Raw genomic sequence first — 21,082 nt, 5'->3', positions numbered from 1 at the left:
CAGGCTCTGGCAACACAAGCACCAGAAACTCAGGCGCTCCCGGAAAATCTAGTTAGCTGCTGTAAAGCCTGCTCCTCATGTAAGCGCTGTGGGGGGTTGTGTCAGCTGCAGTAAACAATAAAGAGCACACACAGGATTGTACCAGGAAGGCTGGACACAACATGTCAGTTTTTTATTAACCAAAAGTGAAGCTGAACCCGAGTGGTTTAACTTGTTAAAACCATATGCTTATATGTCAGATATTTTTCTTTCATGTTAACACTGTGCTGCAAGAACCAAACTTTGCAGCTATTCATCCTTCAAGAACCAAATAGTAAGTGTAAAATGAATTAAAATAAGGGTCCCTCAATGAAACAAATAAAGATATTTAACTCAAAAGAACAGACCAATTTTAAGAACTGTCTTATGAAATTCTCCCACGTGAAAGACTTTTAAAGCACTTGGAGCCTTGAGGTAGCAACTTTATGCAGAATTTAATTCCCCTTCTGCCCCACAGAGCAGAGGAAAATTAGTAATGCATTATTAGCTCCAGCCAGCTAAGCGGAGTTGAGTGTTCTCCCATGAGGTTAGTGACTTTCTTCCACCTTGAAATAGCAGTGTAGTGCTGCGGACAATCAGGAGAAAATCCACAAGGAAGGCCTCTTGAAATAAAATATATGGTTAGAAAGAAGTGAAAATAATCAGCAATAACTGTAACAACAAAAATTATCTGGAGTGAAAAAAAAAACAGTGTTTGTATTTTGGCAAGACTAGTTTACAAATACAAGTCATGAACAAGCGTCCATTTTCAGCCAACAGAAAAGAAAGAATGGAAGTGACATTCAAAGGGTTATTTTTTTCCCCTCTGTGCAAAATTGCACAGTTTTGTTTTCTTGTCTAAAAGAGAGCCTTTTTGCCCCCCCCTTTTTTTTTTAACATTGTGAAACCTGTGCTGTGACATTAAGTAGAAATACCATATGCCAGGATATTCGACCACTGAAAGCTCCTCTCACTGACTTCACAACAATCACAAGCAGGAAATCAGAAATGAGACTTTTTCCTCCAAGTCTCAAAGACACTATCCTCTTTACCCACTTTGCTGCTGAGTTCTTTTATTAAAAACTAGATCTTTCTCCACTGTCAGAGAATCCACAGAAGATTTACTGAACACTGAGCAGCAACACCAAAAAACCTGTGCTCATTCTCCCCAGCATTTGTGAGAACAGTCATAGTGAAAAGGCATAAGCTTAGACAATAACGCAGGTAGAACTTTACTACCAGGCACCTCACTTCACTCCTTGGTCTTGGTATCACCCCTTGCACGTTTTCTGACTTAGCTCACTGCTGGTGCTGTTTGGCTATCCAGATACCTGGCTATGTGGAGCATCTTACTAGAAGCTTCTATCACTACCTTCATGTTCCAAATTTGTCCAGAACATGTTGGTTAATCCAGACCCAACTAGTCAGACACATTGCAAACTAGAACATTTTACATGGGCCAGCCTTCTTACAGGCTCGTTCTCCTTCAGCTGAAGGTCAGGTTGCCTCTCTACACCACCAAATGATGTCACAGATCCTGGATGCAGGATGGCATTGCCCTGTATGTCTTTTGCTTCAAGGAATCTAGAGAAAGATAAAACTTCAAAAGTTTGTTCAAATCCTCTCTTCCAGGGAGAATCACCTTACAAATCTAACATTGGTCTTGCTTGGGTGTTAGATTTTTTTTTTTGGTTAAACTTCAAATCAATTGCCAATGTTTGCATGTGCTGAGGTATTCAGTCCTGTCCTGCAGAGAACCAAAGAAGTGGAATTCATCTGTAAGGCTGCCCAACCTGCCAGGCTCCTCCAGACAGAGGAGAGGATATTCTGCTTGGGAACAACAAAGACCAGCTGATGATTATTCACAGCAAGTTTCTCTCTGTACTGGTTTGCAGACCAGTTTAGGTCTGGGTTGCAAGACGTGACAAGCTGGCTTTAGAGAGACCTCTGTCTTAGAGGCCAAAGTCTCTTAAACTTTAAAATATCAGTGTAAGGGCCTGATGAGTGTGGTTTTTTTATGTTGTTGTTGTTTTCCCCCTCTTTTTTTTTTTTGTCTTAAAAAAAAAAATAAAAATCTGTAATCAAAAGAATGATACTGTCTTTGGTGTAAAACCTCAGAAGCACAAATGAAGTACCTGCTGCTTCTTTGGCTGTAATTTATAACATAAAAAAAAAAAATCAGCCCAGGAAAGCAAGGGCAATTCACTGTTCTAAAACACATGGTTAGAACAGCCACTACACATTACAACCAGATCTTTAATATGGAAACACCTTGTTCAGTGGTGCTCATTACAAATCATTTGCATCATAAAAAAATATGACTCCAATTACAGTTACTGGACAATAGCCAAACTTATCAAGTTTCCATCTTACAAATAATGCAGGAACTGGGATGTCCTCATCAATTTAGGGAAAAAATATTTATCATCCAGAAATCAACTTGCAGCTAAGTATCTAGTGCCTTAGAGAAATGTCCACTGTCATAACTAGAGGCAGGAATTCAACATTAGCATCCTTCTGCTCCTGCTCAGATGGCCATGAATAAAACGAGCAGGTTCTGTTACATTAGCATCCACAATTAAAATACCATAATCCCACTAAGTTTTTTGTGACCTGCACAATAACGCAAATTCAAAGGGTCACTAGATTTATTACCTACCAATTCGAAGATTTAGTATACATATTCCATTTCACACCATAAAAATGTCCTTCTTATGGTCTGATTCTTATTTAGATAGTACTTTGATAAAATCTCAGCTGTATACCAATTAAGTTCATTAAAGCTGTAGAAACAGCATCTACCTAGAAAATGCTGCAAATTTAACAGGTATTTTAGATAAACATCATTAGCTTAGCTATCACCTAACCCAAAAGATCCCTCAAGTACACCAACTGCCTACTTAGCAAAGACATTTGCTTTGCAAAGTCCAGTGTTACCAACTTTTCAAAAGTTTTTAAAATCAACATGGCATTTGGAAGCATCCAAGTGTCCAATAATGTTAGAATACTGTGGGTTTTTTTTAGTTTTTTTTTTTTTCAGGGAGGAGCTCCTATAAATAAGTACAGAAGTAGCTTTCCTTTAAATTACATAACATTCACCTCCTTATAAAGTTTTAAAACTGACCCAGACAGCACCCTGGCAAATCTAGCTGTATAAAAAGGATCTCCGTAAGCAGAAGGTGGCCATCTATTGTGATCTCACCACAATAAAATCCACCTGATGTCAGAAACGAGAAGCAAATTTGGGGAGATGACAACTATGACACCTTCCAGCCATTTGATCTGAACTCACTGCATACTTTTTGGGAAGCGTGGAGCAAAACAATTTTCTTTGCTGCTCAGAAAACACTTGAAATTTAGTAATGCTTCACTTTCTGCGTTTTGTTGCTAAGCAGACTCTCACCTGTGTCCCCAGCTCAGTTTACTTGGTTTAAAGAGCTATAGTACCTGCATCTTTCAGCAGGTAGAAAAAAACTTCAGTGCCACCTTATTAACCAGCTCCGCTGATATTTTAACTTCAAACCCAGATGCTACAATTAAAAGCAAATTTGACATTGTGTAAGGAAAACAATACAAGAAGGTAATAAGCCTATACAAGGCTTGTATTCCACAGGTTGCCTCTGCAGAATAGGCAACCTCCAACCACAAAATCTGATCTGAAAATTTATCCCAACGGGAATAGCAGGAGGAAGGAGGCTTCTGTATCTTGTACACTTTGGATTTCGTATCAGGCACTTGAACTGTTGAACAGATGCCATTCTGAACCAAGTAAGTGAACTCAGGGTTAGAATCATCTTTAATCTAGGTCTAATAATGAAGTATCAGCAGCAAAGTGGAGGCAGGGAGCGAGCAATCCATCTGTGCCGAGACTTGCTTATGGTTTTTAAAATGCCCAAGAAGACAGCAGCAGTAACTGTTCCGTAGTGTCCATTTTCCTTGTGAGTTGTGTTGCTGATAGGAGGCTTTTCTGTGTCTTGAACTAAGAAGGCATTGAGGTACCCTGTGCCTAATTCCCTGGATCCAACAGGTCCATGCTAGAGCCAAACATTGCCACCAGCTGCTCCTCATAATGCGTTATATTCCTCTTCATAATATTCATGCAGGGTCCAAGCAACCTCTCAAATGCTTGCACATCCATGACTGCAAAGAACAGAAGTGAAAAGATCGTTTATCAAAAAGGACACCACATGCCAATCTACTTTTTGATCTCAGAACACAGACGTTCAGTCTAATCCATTTGGTTCTGAGGCTCCAACAGAAGCCACACAAACAAATCCTATCTCTGATTTCTCTCTGTCCTGTTGCTTGGAGAAACAAGATTAATGAAATACACACCTGACCTATACACACCGTGTAGGCATTAACAGATCACCTGGAAGCCGTGACAAACAATCTCTATATAAGAAGCTGATGCTGAAGTCTGGAGTCCTGGTGCAAATTCCCCCCTTCAAAGGGCACAGACCATGCAAGCAGGGAAAACAGAGCCTGCTGGGCCATTATCCCCACCCACCTGAAACTAAAGCTCTGAGCAGGAGACAATGGTGCTTCTCAAACCTCATCATAGAAATCCACTCCAGACCAATGCTCTTAGCTTCTAGCATCTGACCACAAGGTACCAAAAGGCTGGCCAGGTTTCAAATAGCTGCTCTGTCAGGGGTAGTGCACAAAACAAGCAAAGACCAGAAGAGAGTAATTAGAAACATAGAACATCTGCTTACCTAAACATTTGACCTCCCCAACAGCATAGGCAGAGGCTGCCCTGGGTTTGTTGGTAACAAGTGCAAGCTCTCCAAAATACTGTCCTCTGCGACACCGAGCAATCTCCACTTCTTGGTTAGCTTCCTTACTTGTCATAGTCTGTAAAACAGGGCATTTAAATTATTCACATGCAGTTCTGTCTTTGTACAGTTAATCTGAGATATCCTGGGGATGTGCAACTGCTCATTGGTTTAGAGCTTTTAAAATAGCAGTTCCCAGATCATTCCCTGTACTGGTGGAATACCCTGACAAAATGTTCAATTACAAGTTTGATAAGAAAAGTGTATGCTGGCCCACAAGTTTTGAAATTGGCAGGTACTCAGAGTTACAGCTTTGGGAACTGCTATTACATTCACCTAACACGGGTACAAAGTTTTATCACGCATGAGACTTTGCTCCCTAAGGACTGCTTCAGGCTGTACAAAGATTCATTCAAATGCCAATGGCTATCATGTCACCGGAGATAAAATGCCCCAGCTTTGTTAGCTGCAGTTTGCTATAACCCTACAGGTTTCATTTCCCCGCTCAAGGCCAGCGAGAGTACATCAAGTCAGTTTGCAGAGGAGCAGATCCAAGCAAAAGACCTTCCAACTTTAGCAAACTGAATTCTGGACACTTCAGAAGAGATATAGGGATTTTACAACCTACATCACGTAAGTGACAACGATAAATATCATTGAAAAAATCAATCTTAAAATAATTTAAGTTTTTGCACACTGCACACATTAATTGATCAAATCAGGGATTAATCTAAAGCTTGATCACCCAGTTTGAACTTACCTTGCTTTTAATCATGATTTTTACTTCACCAGATTCTACAATGTAAAAGGAATCTGCTTTATCACCCTGTGAATAAAAGGTAAAACATTATTTTTGCTTGTTTGTTTACTGTAGAAGTATATATATGGAAGTGGTATTAAAGCATTCATTCTGAAATAGGCTTTGTGCAGAAATCTGCTGGAATTGAGTAACACTCAAATTCTTAAAGCATTAAAAGATGACTGGTTATGCAAATACATCAGAGGAACCCACGGGAATAAACTGTTAGTACACATCCTTCAATGGCAGGGGAGGTAGAAAGGAAAGAAGCAAAGGGGTTGACAATACACAGCAAAATCACTTAAGTGAACACGAATCTTCTGATACTGATGAAAGCAACCAGAAGATAGTGAAACTAACTTGGGCCTAGAATTTTCAGAAGCAAGTTTTAATAAAACATCAAGTCAGTGACCACATTTCTAGATGGCAGTAGGAAGAAGGATCCGTTAAACTAAGTATGAGCTCAACCAATCCTAGCTAAAATAGTGGGATCAGCAGAATCCAGAATAGCTATACATGAGGAGCATTAACATAGAAAGGAAGAGGAGGACAGTTTACGGAAAATCACATCCACAATGCAAGTCATCTACGTGAGGAATGATGCAACAGCCATAGAAAGGTAGTGAGAAAAGTAAGGAAGAGCTAGCAGTCTTTTCCAAGCATAACATTTCATCATCTTTAGCAATGTATCACCATCACCCCAAACAATCCAGACTATTAATCCTACTTGGTTTTTGTTTGTGTTTTTTGTTTTGTTTTGTTTTTTTACAGGTAATTACATCCTTGTCCTTAATTCACTGATTACAAAGATTAAAACCAACTGCACAACTGGAGGCTGATTTATAAGCTTTGATTTTTCTGAGAGTCCAGTTTGCCCAGGTTCTTAAGCAACAAGATTTTCAACTTACAAAACGGAGCGTCTTTTTGGAGTGAAGTAATTTGGCAGTATTCAGTTATCAACAAACCAGGGTTTCCTACATTCAGTGTTATCTGACATTCATGGTAATTAACATCACCTATTCAAGACATTATCAAGGAGTCATACTCCATTTATAAAACATGACAACTTGTGATCAAAAGCCTACTATTTATGATAAGCCAAGGATTTTCTTGCATTAACTCCTATTTGAATTTGAGCACTTTCATAAAATAAGTAAATTTACAAAGCAACTTCCAGCCAAACTTGATGCAAAATTCTGGTGTTTCACCAGTAAAAGTATCCCAAAAAGTTATTTCTGTAACAGCCAACAAAAACATAGCTTCAGCCTGAATTTGTCCAGCTTCACGTTCTGCCAATCTGGCCTTGATCTATTAGAGCAGACAAAACATATCAACAACCAGAGACTATCATTTGAAGTCAGACTCGAAATCAGAGATGCTTTTACTATGTGATTGTGACTTCTTGTTTAATCTGGTCACAGATGCCTATAAAAGGTATAGCTGGGAATGGAAAATAGCTTTCACAGAAAACTGCATAGATGGACTTACTTTCAGCTTAAGGCACATTCTTCTTGAAACCTTTCAAAGACCAATTATGAAAAACAGGCGGACACAAGGCGAAAAAACAGAAGCTAAAGGAATAGAATAAATACGTAGCAAAAGACTCAGTGGTCCTTCCCCAAATATTCAAAAGCTAGTTAAACGAACTGGACGTTGAGGTTTAAGGCAAGATCTGGCATGGCCCACCGGAAGCTTGTTTAAAGAAAAAATAAGTGATGCCAAGTTGATTAAATTAGCATGATTCTCTAAGTAAGTTCCACATAGGAAAAGAAGAAGAGATGGGAGAATAATAAATGGGAATTTAGACTCCAAGTACCTGAGCAATGATACGTTCCCCATCTTGATACACTTTCTCTCCTATAACATCCACAATTTTCATTCGCTCTGATGCCTAGAATGAAGAGGAAAATAAGCACAATTATCTGTCTGCTACAGTACATCTCTAGTAATCTTTGTAACTCAGAATTGAAGATGTGTCACTAGACACACACACACACAGAATCTGGGTACTGAAAAATGCAGCCCCCACACTGAGTTTGTTAAATTGCCCAACAGTTTTCAAGACTACCATAATCAATAGGCAAATAAAATTTTCGAATGTCCCATCCGTATGCTTTTATTATCCCCTAAATTTAAAATCACAGATTTGGCTGTTTTAGAACAATAACAGCAAAAATACGTCCTGGGAGATTCAGATGAAATTTGACAAAAGTACTTAGAAAAAGTCACAAGTTTCCTAAGAACAAACTTAAATGAGAATACCAGCAGCACAAATTCAAAATATTTTAATCATCATACACTTGAATAATCTTTTTTTTTTCTTCCCCAGTCCCAAAACTCACTGCTAGATTAGTGAGAGGAAGAGGTGCTCTGAAGAAGATACTAGGTCTAAATTGTAAGCAGGCATTGCAACAGGATGCCCAGCAGCAAGGTCAGGAGTCGCTAATCTGACATGCAGTGAAACATGCCTAAGCCCTCACAAACAGGAAGGGAGAAAGGACAGTTAAATTTATCTCCAATGTTTCCTGTTTCTCATCCAGCAAACCACAAACCAATGTTATTTGTTCAGATCAGTGTAAAAATGTATTCAGAAAGGAAGAAAATCTTAAACAGTTAAAAATGAATACCTCAACAGATGATTCAGTTTTAATCCATTCATTTCACAAATGCACTTCAATCTAACCCATGTTTGAGAAACTGTTAATTCTGATCCACGCATGATTCAACTGCAGTGTGTCACGCAAAAAGCCATCCAGTGCTAATGAGTTATTTTTCTATATCCTTAAGTATTTATGAGTCATTTTGCTCAAAAGTCACATTGATTGAACTAGTTTAAGCCAGCCATCGAAGGAGAAGATGTTATGCAATTCACCCCTTCCACAGCTATTGGCATATGTCCAAACTAATATATGTCAGAGGTTGCTGTTCACACCTATCATTTTGTAATTTTCTCTTAAGAAGATTAAAAGATGTTCTGAAATACAAAATACCAATGCTAACAAAGAACACTAAGTTGTGACATAAGGCAAAGGCAGAAACATACCACTGTTCAAAGCAGTTTGGTATGGCTACAAAGCCCTTCTGAAAACAGTCTGAACACAGCTTAGAAGTGACTATACATCATTCCTAAAATCATGTATCATACACGTCAACATAGCACATGTCAGCTCTGCCTGGTCACTCTGTTCCCAGGCACCACTGCTTTCTGTAGCCTGTTTTTAGTTTAACACCTGAATATGGGTTAAGGTTTAAGGCAAGATCTGGTGTGGCCCACAGTTATGAAATTAAAACCATTCGCAGTCAACAAAGGCCAAATTTTTCAGTGATTTTACCATTACTTCAGCATCACACCCTCAAACAGAACCAAAGTCACGAGTCCCAGTTTTCACTTTAATATGTTTTCTATTTTGTTTTTAAATCTTTATACAGACTAAGATAAAAATTGTCTACTGTAAACAAGGATATGAAAAAAATGCTGTACAACTTCAACAACATAAATTCAGTTGTACAGCAGATGGGACACTAAAGCAGCTCATAAAAATCTGTAAGCAAACTGACAGATTTCTGATATAGCAGAAACACTGACTGCAGCGATAATGCTAGTGCAAGAATCTGGTATCTCCGAGAGTCTTTACCTCCAAGGATTTAAGAAGGGGCACAGATTCAATAAATAACTCGTACGTCTTCCTCTTCTTTGCATTGTTTTTCAATATAATTCTTTTGAATGTCACTCGATCCTGCAAGAAACAGCACAAATTATTCCTCTCAACTAAAATGCTTATTGATTAAAGAGCTAACAAACATTAACTAAGCAGTGTAAGAAACACTGGATATGAGTCAGGCTATTAAAATGGCACCATATCCATCGCAATGGTGATCCTAATAGCTCTTGTGGGAGTATTTACTGTAATAACAAACTGAAAAGCAGGGAACTCTAAGACAAACTTAGTCCTTCTCAGATAAGCATGTAAGAATTCCCCTTTTAGTCTATCTTGTACTGTTTTTCAGATTTGAGTTTGTTTTCTTTTTTGGTTGTTTTTATTATATCTTTCATGCTTCCACATAGAATAAAAGAAATTATTCTCTTCTTGCTGAAGCCATTGGAAATTGGAATTTGCAACACTTATTTGGTAAAGCAACTGCAGGATTAAGTCTGAACTAGATTCTTCTGTCCTCAGATCAGATTTAGATCAACACAAAGAGTATCAAACAGCAACAGACTTGATTTCCTCCTCCACCTTTAAGGATCCAAGAGGCAGCTTTTTGTAGGGACTGGCTGCTTCTGAACGTCTGTCTGCCTACATGCACCATAAGCACCTTCTCGATGCAAAAAATGCTTTGGTTTGCTTTTGAAGCCTAAATACCGGGCAAGATTTCCAGCCTGCTGCTCCAGCACTTGCCCTGCTGACTTTTTTTTCAGGCAGCAGTTGGTGCTGTACTGGCTCCATGGCCAGTGGGCGGCAGTACGTGCCTGAGTGAAGGCAAGCCTGCCCAGCTAACTACATCTGTCTCAGCACCTGCAGGGGCAGACATGTTTGCGAGTTTATCGTCAAGAGATCTTAATGAAAAGCTTTTTATTTGCACGCAGAAAAGGCTGGGCTGAACTACTGGAGAACACTGATGAGAAAGGGCACAAGAGAGCTGCAAATATACAGCGCACCCAGGCTAAGGGGAAAGGCACTTGCCCACCAGTATTTTTGTTAGTGTTTGCATAACTAATGCTCACGGCCCATAAGCGATGTGAGCCTAAATGGAAAAAATCAAAAATAAAGTCAGAAGAATAGAGCAGAATTTTGGTCAGGAAAAAGGTCCCCCCAAATACATATATATATATTAAATGTACCACAGAATTAGCAGCAACATCCAAGTCCCTGAGAGACACTCCTCTGCATCTTCATTTTCTAAAAACATCAACTGATACTTCACAAGAGAGATTTTGAGGTGGTGTTTCCAGGTAAGAGAACAATTTTATGGGCTGCAGGCTACATATGCTTTGAGAGGAAACAATGACTGATGCTGGTAGCACTACCGGAATATGTAAATTGAAGGAGGTGACAGATGAACAGAATAGCGTTACTGTTATCCAAAGGACAAGAGATGATAAAGCCTGAGGGACTGGTGAGTTTGGTGGGTTTTTTTCTTTCCTTTTTTTTTTTTGTCTGTTTGTTGGGGGGGGGGTCTTTTATTTTAAAGAAATTCTTCAGTGGTAGAAGTCTCTTCAAATGTACACCTTTGGAGAAGCAGGTGCAGAAATTGTCAGGGGAATTGCAAAAACATAAAAATTTCAGAATTCATTTGTTTCAGAGTATCAATGAGGTAGGAGAAGCAGCAATATTTGGACAAAAAGGCAGAGCAGTGATAGAAGTATTCACAGTTGTGAGGTTTTCCCCAGAAACATTCAATAGCAAATGGTGAGGACATTTCTCTGCTCCGTAGAAAAAAAAAAACATTTCATTACTGCTTCGTGCTTGAGCCTTCTGTTAGCCTAAGCCTGCAATGCAGCAGGAGTAACCCGCACCTCCTAAATGGCAGACAACCTATAAGCGTTAGCAATTACTTTTGCAGACTAATAAAGATATGTTTCAATTACAAGAGGCACAAAATAATATAATAAAACATGCCAACAACAGAATAACAGGATAACAGGAATAAATAACTGAAGTTTTAGACAGAAAGATGCAACCTTAGTTAATAAAATATCCACAGGACAGATATCTAGCAAAAGGTCCCTCTTCAACTACATCTTGCTAATTAAGTGAATGTAATCACAGAATGAAAACAAAATTAACCTGATTTGTGCAGCTCTTTTCAAAGGCAACCTGGAACAAAGAATCATCTCAGTTTCTTCCTTTTATGAATGGGCTGTGTACGTAGCTATTTTGTTCAAGAAATTAGATACTGACATTACTCCCTGGCTGATTTACCAAAATCTTTTCTTTCAGCTCACAAAGAAAAGGAAAATCAGTTCTCTCAGCAAGTGCAGAGATTGCATAAGCATGCCGTGTGTAGCAGCTTATCAGTCGTATAATCAAGGTCACAACACATGGTGAACCCCCAGTGACTGTTGCTGCGGAGCCCAGTGCACGCAGAAAGCATACAACACTTTTGGCTTCAAAGGCTTCTCTGATCGCACAATTTGCTTACTATGTGAGCCCTTACAGACGAGTAAGAGAGCACTGTGAAAATAACCCTATCCAAATAGCGTAGAGAAAAGAACTACAATAGGAAACTAATGTCTACAGCTTCACATTAAACACTGCTGGGCTAGAGACAAAGCAACATTACCATTTAGCTTGGTATCTCAAAAGGTCACATTGACCCGAGAACCTCTTCCAGGGTAACACAAAGGGACCAGAAACATCATGACAGTTTATTCTGAGGGAAAACAAAGCTTTGGGCAGTTTTCCTACTCTTCAAATTACTGACATGCTCAAGAAAATATTCAACACTGTCCATGTCCCTTAAAGCAGACAAAATGACATAAAGGTGAGTTGAAAATAAAGAATGTTACTTAGATACTGTTTTTCCCCTCTACAAATACGTGCATTAATGTCTTCACTGTTCTCTGCAGGATGAAGGGACATTTGTTTGTTTTTCCCGCTACCAAAAGCTCTGATTACAACAAATGCAAAATGATAAAAAGGACAGATAAAACTAGCAACACAGTTTTTACAGATGAGTTGTTCTAGAAGGGTGGCCAAACCCATTTGCACAATGGATCTTTTATGCAACAAGGTGAGATAACAAATCATGATAAAATAGCTATTAGCACAAGGAATCATACAGAGAGAAGCACCTGCCGCTAGACATGGTGAGTTAGTATTTCAAACAGTATGCATATGAGGGCAACTTCCTTTCCTTACCAGTCCCCAGAGGGCTCCTTCTGTTGTGGCAACAATGGTGGCAGCTCTAGGAGTGTTGTACAGCAACGCCAGTTCCCCAAAACTGCCGTGATTATCATAGCGGCCCACACAGCGTGCCTGGTTGTCTTTTGCTACAACAATATCATACAGTCCCCTGGAAAACAATGGAATAGATGCTTTTCATTAGACAACGTTCCAGTACGGACGACAAAAACATTTTTTTTTGTTGTTATACAAAGAGTCCTCTTATTGCTAGGTGCGATGGAACATGCTTTATTGAGTTTTCCAATTGCCTGACACTAAACTGCTTCTAGCTACAGTATTTTCACAATATCTTTCCATTAATAAAGCATTTTCATCCCACTAGACCTGGCCAGAACCTAATTGCTTTCCTCTGCATAGTATTTTGACAACGCTGTTTTTAGTGATCCAGCCAAGGGAAAGAAATGTAGTTGGATGGGTATGGATGCTCTTTAACTGCATCTGTCTTTTCACAGCGTGTGTATTACCAAGTGAGGCCCCTTTGGGGTGTCTCAAATCCATCTATAACCTTTATTTGGCTGTTTTTTCAACAATATCTCTGAAGATTGTTGCTCCTGATGCCTCTCAGAGAGGGAAGAGGTCTTTTTGATCTAGAAGAGCCATCTGTGAGCACCTTGAGTGAAACGGAACAACTTCTTCCCATCCCTCAGCCTGAAAATCACTTACTAGTGCCATTTGTTTCCAAATAACTACAGCCATGTAACCTTCAGCCTAGTATTCAGATGTCTGTGGTCCAAGGACTATATGGGTGAGGTGTCACTGGGTGACCTTGGCTCAGCCTTATAGAGAGAATTGCTGAGCCTGTGAGAGAGTCTGTGAGCTAAAGCTCTGCAAGGTAAGAAGAATAAAGACACAAACCAAAGTGTCATTGTTGAGATGGTAATCATACATAGCTCAAGGACTCAAAAGAAAAAACACTCACATGAAAAAATATAAAAGCCCTAAGAAAAAAAAAAAAAAGGGCAACTCAGTAAGATGGTGGATCCACCACGAGGATGTCCACCTCTGTCACATTTGATTGCCCTTGGCAAATGATCCAAAAGTCAATGGGAGCCTAAAGGGGAAAATGGAAAGACAAAAGGAAGAGGCAACAATCGCAAAAAGTATGTTTCCTTCGGAAACCATCCTGAAATAAGTATTCCCTGCCATTTCTAATAAGCTGAAAAGAAACATGCTTCACTTTTCAAAGGCACAGCTGCTTACCACTCAATGACATAGAAGTTGTCTCCATCGTCCCCTTGATCAATCACATGTTCCTGAGGTTTCACCTTCCTCTCAAACATAGCATCAAGAACCTGAGACAGCTGCTCCTATAAAACAAACAAGAGGGGGGAAAAAAAGAAAAGCACGCTCAGAAAACACAATTTTGCATTATTTGCTGGACAAAGGCAAATTCATTTGACCTGACGAGGATAACGAACTGCAACACGCATTGCATTACTTTTACTTGTACGCATATACAAGTAATTTTGATAATGAATTTTGCTTTTAACCAGAAAGTACCTCACTTTGTTTCCAGCTTATTAATATAAGTTCAATAATGCAGACAAACAGATGCTTCCCTTACAGAAGAGCTATTATCTCAAATTTATGTTCAGATTGCTTTGGCACTGAAATGGTACGCATCAGTTAAACACACCAAGCTCTCACTTGGTATAATCTGACACATCTTCACTGCAGTGGATACATACTGATTTTATCAGCAGCACGCATATTTCATTATATGTATGTCTAAAAACCACACCAGCATTTATTAATAACTTATTTGCACTGTCATCAGCCAAGAGCCCCAACCATGACAAGGGCTGTACTCAACAAGCCTCTGGACAACCAAAGTTATTTCCCCAGATACTCTGTGTCTTAGAGAACCTGCAACTTCTGCACCAGGTGAGATCAGATAGCCACGCATGGAGAGCACATACAGAAAACAGGATCAGCTTTGGCAGCATAGCAGACACAAATGGGGTTTCTCTGATGAGCCATGACTAAACTTTCTTTTGTACGCAGCACAGCCAAGGAAGTTGTAAAAGTCAAAGCCCACACATAGACAGCACAACCATACATGATACTGCTATTAACGCTCTTGCAAATACAGGTCATCCAAAGATTTTCAAAACTATCTGTTCTGCTGAGAGAAGCCACTCACATAAAGGCTTCACCCATTTTCTACAGGAGAGGTCAAACCACCCAGCCAGGGAAAATAAATGTTATCTCCTCCCCCTTAAACACTACATTCATCCTACACCATTTTCACTTAACAACTAAGATTTTGAATTGAGATGTACAAGTTATTAAAATAAATGCCTAACACTTGCAGTATGTTGGAAGCTCAATGTATTTGACAACATTACTTGTTACATTATTTTTCATTACAGCATTCCCCATTGTAAGGGCCAGAAAATTAAGACACAGAAGATTGGCGATTTGCTAAAGCCCACTGGAAGACGGCGCGATCCCACAGCGGTATTCCCACTGCAGACACGTGCTGATTTATTCAACGCCTACACGGCACATCAGTTGCAGAGCTGGGATTAGGCGCCATCTCACCTTACAGCCAGACATGAGATAAAACTCTAACACTAGAAACTCCTCTAACACTAGAAACTCAGATCTACATCCCTTTCTTCTCCAGCTCCCTTCCCACAATCCTTTCCATGCTGGCACAGACTAGCAAGTATTTTTTAATTACATGCCATAAAAGCTTTTAAACTACATTCCCAATTACATAGCAAATTATTAATATATCTTTTAGATAAATCTAATCAATCTTTCACCTAACGCTGTAGCAGATAATCTTCTCATCTTCACAGAGCTGGTTCAGACATTATTGCCATTGCACCAGGATCCAAGCACCTACAGCTCACAGAGTATATGCATTCCTCCTCCATTTTCTGTTTCACAAGAGCTCCAGAATAAAACCCCATGTTTAAATTAAAAAAAAAAAAAAAAAAAGTCTCTAGTTTTTACACTTCTGTCATCACCATAATGATCTTGCAAGGTATCTCAGACGTTAAGCTCTAGACTTGGCTCAGCTACAAGACTGTTTGGCTCTAGACTTAGCTCTAGGCAGCTGGGCTCTAAAGCATTTGGCTCTAGGTGACTTGGCTCTGGGGATCTGGGCGCTAGAACATTTACCACTAGATCATTCAGTCCTAGGTGACTTAGCTCTACACTGTTTAGCTCTAGACTTAGCTTTAGGCCTAGATCTAAACCATTTAGCTAAGGACTTTGCTCCGTACCTTTCAGCTCTACGCTGCTTGGCTCTAGACTGTTTACTGACAGACTCTCTGGCGCTAGACTTGGCTCTGGACCGTTTGGCTCTTGACATTTTGTCTCCGTGTTGTTTGACTCTAGAGCATTTGGAACTAGACTTTGGGGCTCTAGACCATTCAACTCCAGATGAGTCTGTGCTAGGCTTGGCTCTAGGTGCCTTTGGCTCTACACTGGCTCTATACGGAAAATATTGCCTCATTTCACTCAAACGTTATTCTCTTGTCCTTAAAAACTCTCTTGATACTTAAACTAAATTAAGAACCATTGCCTGAATGCCATTCAACCACTTATTTCACAGCATGCATTTAAGTAACAGTTGTCAGAAAACAAGCAATATAAATCTTAAAAAGCTTTTTAAAAATACTGTAACTCAGCAGTGTTTTATTTGGAGGGTAAACAGGCAGACTTATTTTTAAGTAAATGAAACACTGAGCTCTTTTTTAATAAAAGGACAAGCCCAGGAATACACCTGAACTTTAAGACCCTCTTGTTTCAAATAGTGGTACTGAGGATGCCTGAGGACCTTGCTGCTAAGGATAAGAGGCGTTGCTCTCACCCAGTATGAAATTCAGTCATAGCTAAAATTCTACAAACTCCTTTCTAAGATACGGTGGAGCATACACGTGATATTTCATTCACAGCTTTCAACAGCAGAAAGATTACCTACTCCCCCAGCAGTTTAGATTGGAGCATAAATCAGGTGTATCGTTGGGCATGCTCAAAACTTCAGGGTTAAACTCTGATAATCTGGATTGATTTCAGTCCAAAGTTCTGTGTGAACCTTGCTAGAAGTGATCCACTGGACATGGGCTCCTTTGTGTTTGATACTAAGTATGACATCAACTAATCATACGAGGTAAGACATTTAAAAGGGCGGTTGAGTCACTGGACCTAAATTCAGCACAGTTCACCCACATGCAACCAGTGGAAAAGGAATGGATTTGGCCAGGACATTCGAGTCACACAAACGCATTTACTCCTTGAAGGGTTTTACGTTTTTTTGTTGTTGTAAAACAACACTGTTTTACATGAAACTCTTTGGAAGCTAAGGAGCAAAGAACAGATTCTGAGCTTTAATCTGAAAGAATTCTTCACAATTATTAAAGGATATTATACAGTGAGCAAAAGCAGCAGCCATGCATTTTGCTATTCAGTGGGTACTCTGTAGCCGACCTTCCACACAAGTCATATTTCCCAGTTGTGCAGAGGAGGTTAAAAAGAAATTATTGGGATGAGGGGTGAAAGGAGGCAAGTTCTATACAGCAATTAAGGTGTACTTAACACTAGGAAAACACTCCCCTCTCTGTGAAGTGCCCTTTGTCATACTATAATTAATGTACGTACTGCAGTCATCTTTCAGCCATGTGCTATCTTAAAGCTGGAGTCTTCAACAGCTGCAGTTAAGACCATTTCCATTACTTCTCTCCCCAGCTGCTTAGAAAACTTTTCCCAGGAAGCAGTATTTTTCTAACACCACTTTTTCAGCTCAGATATGTATTTTAAAGTCATCTTTGAGTATGAACTTTTTATTAATTTTTGCTTCTGGGTGATTTTGCTGGGAGCTCAAAGATCAGCCTAATCAATTTGAATAGTGATCACATTTTGTACATACCCCTTGAGCTGCTGAATATTCTTAGATGTTTCATTTTTTACTGTACACAATCAGGTTACTTGCAAAAGGAGCATTTTAAATCTCTTAAGTAAATAGATATAATGACAGAATCCCAGAAGAGCTAAAGAACAGTCTTTGAAAGGACAGCTTTCAAGGAAACTTTTTGACTGAATGTCAGCTTCTTAAGCTTGCTGCAGTCAAAAGCTTTTAAACACTCTTTTGGGAACGCAGTTCGATGACTCTTGGAGGTTGTACAGCAACCAAGAACTGTGAGAACTTCAAGGAAAGCTGAGCAGCATTTCTGAAACCATAAACTACATCCTTTCATATCTCAGACAAAGCTCTGATTCAAACCAGGAAGATGCAAGGACCACTGCTGGTGCTAGAGCTTTCATTCCTCCCCTTTGTTTTTATGACAGTACAATAGAAAAATAAAACAAAATAAAATCAACCCGTAGTGGAGATGTCAGTGCCATTTTGATGGAAACACCAAATCAGATATGAGAAGCACTTGTTCTATGGTCTTTCAGAGGCTGGATTTGATTCTTTCCAGAGGTCCATTCCTGAACTATCCTACATACCTGAACCATCCTATGAACCTCACTTAAAAAAAACAAAAAGCAAAAAAACACAATTACATTTTCTAATGTAACAACCTAAAAACATTACTTTTACGTTCACTTGCAGAAAATTTACTGACACACTGACATTTACAAAAAGGTGAAGCAATCTAAAATCAAGCAGATGTAGACAGAGTTCAACAATTATAAATTGTGTAAGTTATTTCAATTTCAAATTGCCCACTGAATTATGAGCTGTTCCATCAGAAAAAGCAAATCAAGTGCAATGGCACCCAGAAGTAAAAGACAAATAGAATTTATAAAATACCTTTCTCTAACAAAAACAGAAAAAAAAATGGAATTTGCAGGGATAGTGATCTGACAGTCACAATAACTGACAATTTGACCTGTTTGTATTGTTCATTGACAGTAATCTCCAAATACATGCCCCAAGCCAGTCTGCTTATAATTAAAATTGTATGAACTATCACAATGCAAAAACAGTGTCTGGACTGTTAGATCAAGCTACAAAACAGCAACTCCACTTTAGACTTCCTTAAACTGATATTACCTGATCTAGATTTCTGAAGAGCAGGATATCTTTACATGCTTCCTGCAGTCTGCATCGTTGTTCATCAGTTTTTGGATGAACTACCTTTAAAAAAAAAAAAAAGTAAAAATAAACAAACTGTCATGACAGCAAAGAAATATGATTACAAATTGAACCTTCACTTCAAAATGAAAACACAAACACAATTTTAAAGTAACATAGTATAAAGTTCTTTTTTGTTGTTTGCATAAACAGTATTTACGTATAAATGTACAATGCAAGACAGAGTGAAAGAGAAATACAGAAAACATATTACGCTGACAATTAATACGTGCTAAAAAACAGTGAAGAGAGACAAGAATAAAAGGATGCCTTTCCCTTCCCTTCTAACTGAGCCATAGATACAGTCACAAATCTCTCATTGAGTTAAAGTAGCCAACATTCACTGTCTCATAAAATATTTATCTTTTTTTTTTTTGATGGGGCGATAATTATGAAAACGTATAAAAATCATTAATTAGTTCACATTCACTGTATTAACTGTATTTCTGGAATAACAAGAGTTCTGAAAAACTGTTACATTAGCAGGCATTTCTAAATATTCTTTGTCCAAGCTTGAGTAGCAGACCGCATTTGAAAATATTTTTTTTTTTTTTTTTTTTTTTTTTTTACTGATATTGAGCCAGCAGTCAGGAAAATTAACACTTCTGATGGAATAGACATATCCAGGTTTAAAATCACTTTGATTGTCAGACAGTCTTTTTTTTTTTTTTTTTTTAGCATCTTATGTATGAACTATCTTCTCGTTCAAGACAAATTAGCTTAGACTTAGATTTTTCCTTGCAGAAGCGTAAGCATCAGTGAGATGGAATTTGGAAATGGAACAGCAGAAAGTCCCTAGAGAATACACTGACCCTCACCAGCCAGGCTACAGGATTTCCTCACATAAAACATCTCTAAAGACAGACAATAACAGTACCTGGACTTGCAATTCCTAGAAATTTCCAGCTTTCAAAAACAATAGAACAGAAGGTGGTCACAAGTCTCAAAGCATTTCAACGAAGTATTTCTCCTACCCAGGCAAACTGCTTTGACAAGAAGGCAGTAAAAAGCATGCGAGGAATTTCAAACACCCGTGAAGGAACAGCTGTGCTTGAGTTTAACTAAACCTCCAGAACAGCACCGGTGCTCTAGGAATTGCCTCAACAAGTGTTAAGGATAATTAAGAAAGGAAAATATCCAAAGTTATAGATGGTAGACTCAAGTAGAGATATCAAGTCCTCTGAAGTAGAACTGCATTAAAGCTAGAGTGACAAAGTGAGTGTATGTGATAAAGTGGCCTGAAGTTTCAGAGCAGTGTCACATTGCCAGCGCCAGCATACCTCACCACCTCGCAGAACGAAATGCACAAATGGTAAGGAAGTCTGACGTACTGACCTCCGCTTGTCAGGCTGTAGAGAGAACCAAGCACAGTGCAATTCATTCATTCTTACCCTTTGTTCTGTATCTTCTTCCTCTTCATCTGGATCAAAAGCCTCAGCACAAACTATAGAAAAAAAGGAGTACATTAGAAAAAGAATATCAAACAAAGCAAGTTTAAGTTAATTTCCTCTAGATTCATTATCTGTGTTTTATTTTCCTACAGGGAAAAAAAATTAAAAAACCTTTTCCTTATGTTGTAATGATGTCAGAGGCTTAAATTCTATCTGTTCTCACAACAAGCACAGCAGAACTGTTCTCAGCCTCTTATGTAAGAAGTCTGTAATTTACAATAGAAGGTAATGTTGCCGGTGGAGTACTCGGGTGCACGGGAAAATTTCCTTTCCATTTTTATCAAAACACAACAATCAATTTTCATATTATTTACAAACATCCTCTAACAGGCAGAGGGAAAATACTGCAGCTACATTGCCCCATTCTCTGCAGTACAACACACATAGCAAAACTCACTGAAAAACGGGCAAAGAGACGTGTGGCATTCACTCTTCCTCAAGTCAAATCTGCAAGTATCTTCAGCTTGTTGTATTTTTGTTTGCTTTAATATGGAGAAATCATATACTTACTCAGAAATTAACCTAGGAAATGAATTATCAGCTTGACCATACTATATTCTATTAAAAAAAATGTTTAATTCCCTCCCCCTGTATACTCCTATATCTTACTACATTTGAATCAAATGAACGTCCCGTTCCAACATGAAAATGACACTGGAAAAAATCACAAAAATTGATTTTTTTAAAAAAAAAGAATGGGAACATTTGTGGAAACCATACGCTCCAGTGCATAGGAACAAGGCTCTTCCAAACAGGTCATTATAATTACAGGATGATCTATGGGTGAGGTAATGATAACGGTGAGCTTCTAAAATTTCCAATTATTTTTGTCCAGTTTTATTACTTCAGGAAAGGCTCATCTTCACAGCTACGCTATTACACAGTTTCACAGTATTAAACACAGACTCCTTCGGCTGATGGAAGCCTAGGTCCCTGGTTCAGATTTTCTGATTAATTTGTGGACATTTGCCATTCGTACATGTCAAAGTGAACTCTACATTCTAACTGTCTGCACAGACAGAGAAAGCTAGAGT

The 21,082-nt window shown here is 38.7% G+C and overlaps 1 protein-coding gene across 1 annotated transcript in view; it reads right to left on the bottom strand.

Moving 5' to 3' along the window:
* Positions 1–2,071: 2,071 nt before the first annotated feature.
* PRKAR2A (protein kinase cAMP-dependent type II regulatory subunit alpha) overlaps positions 2,072–21,082 on the bottom strand; it is a 54,294-nt gene continuing 35,283 nt past the window's right edge. Inside the window, exons 3-11 of the mRNA XM_035337961.1 lie at positions 19,989–20,041; positions 18,517–18,600; positions 13,704–13,810; positions 12,459–12,612; positions 9,231–9,332; positions 7,412–7,486; positions 5,557–5,622; positions 4,737–4,875; positions 2,072–4,158 (exon numbers count right to left, since the gene is read on the bottom strand). Coding sequence (XP_035193852.1) covers positions 4,025–4,158; positions 4,737–4,875; positions 5,557–5,622; positions 7,412–7,486; positions 9,231–9,332; positions 12,459–12,612; positions 13,704–13,810; positions 18,517–18,600; positions 19,989–20,041 — 914 coding nt within the window. The 3' untranslated portion in view covers positions 2,072–4,024. The remainder of the gene's footprint in view (positions 4,159–4,736; positions 4,876–5,556; positions 5,623–7,411; positions 7,487–9,230; positions 9,333–12,458; positions 12,613–13,703; positions 13,811–18,516; positions 18,601–19,988; positions 20,042–21,082) is intronic.

The sequence above is a fragment of the Oxyura jamaicensis genome, chromosome 12, assembly GCF_011077185.1.
Source record: "Oxyura jamaicensis isolate SHBP4307 breed ruddy duck chromosome 12, BPBGC_Ojam_1.0, whole genome shotgun sequence".
NCBI lineage: Eukaryota > Metazoa > Chordata > Aves > Anseriformes > Anatidae > Oxyura > Oxyura jamaicensis.
The sequence above is the reverse complement of the archived record's forward strand: the minus strand, read 5'-3'. Positions and strand labels throughout refer to the sequence as shown.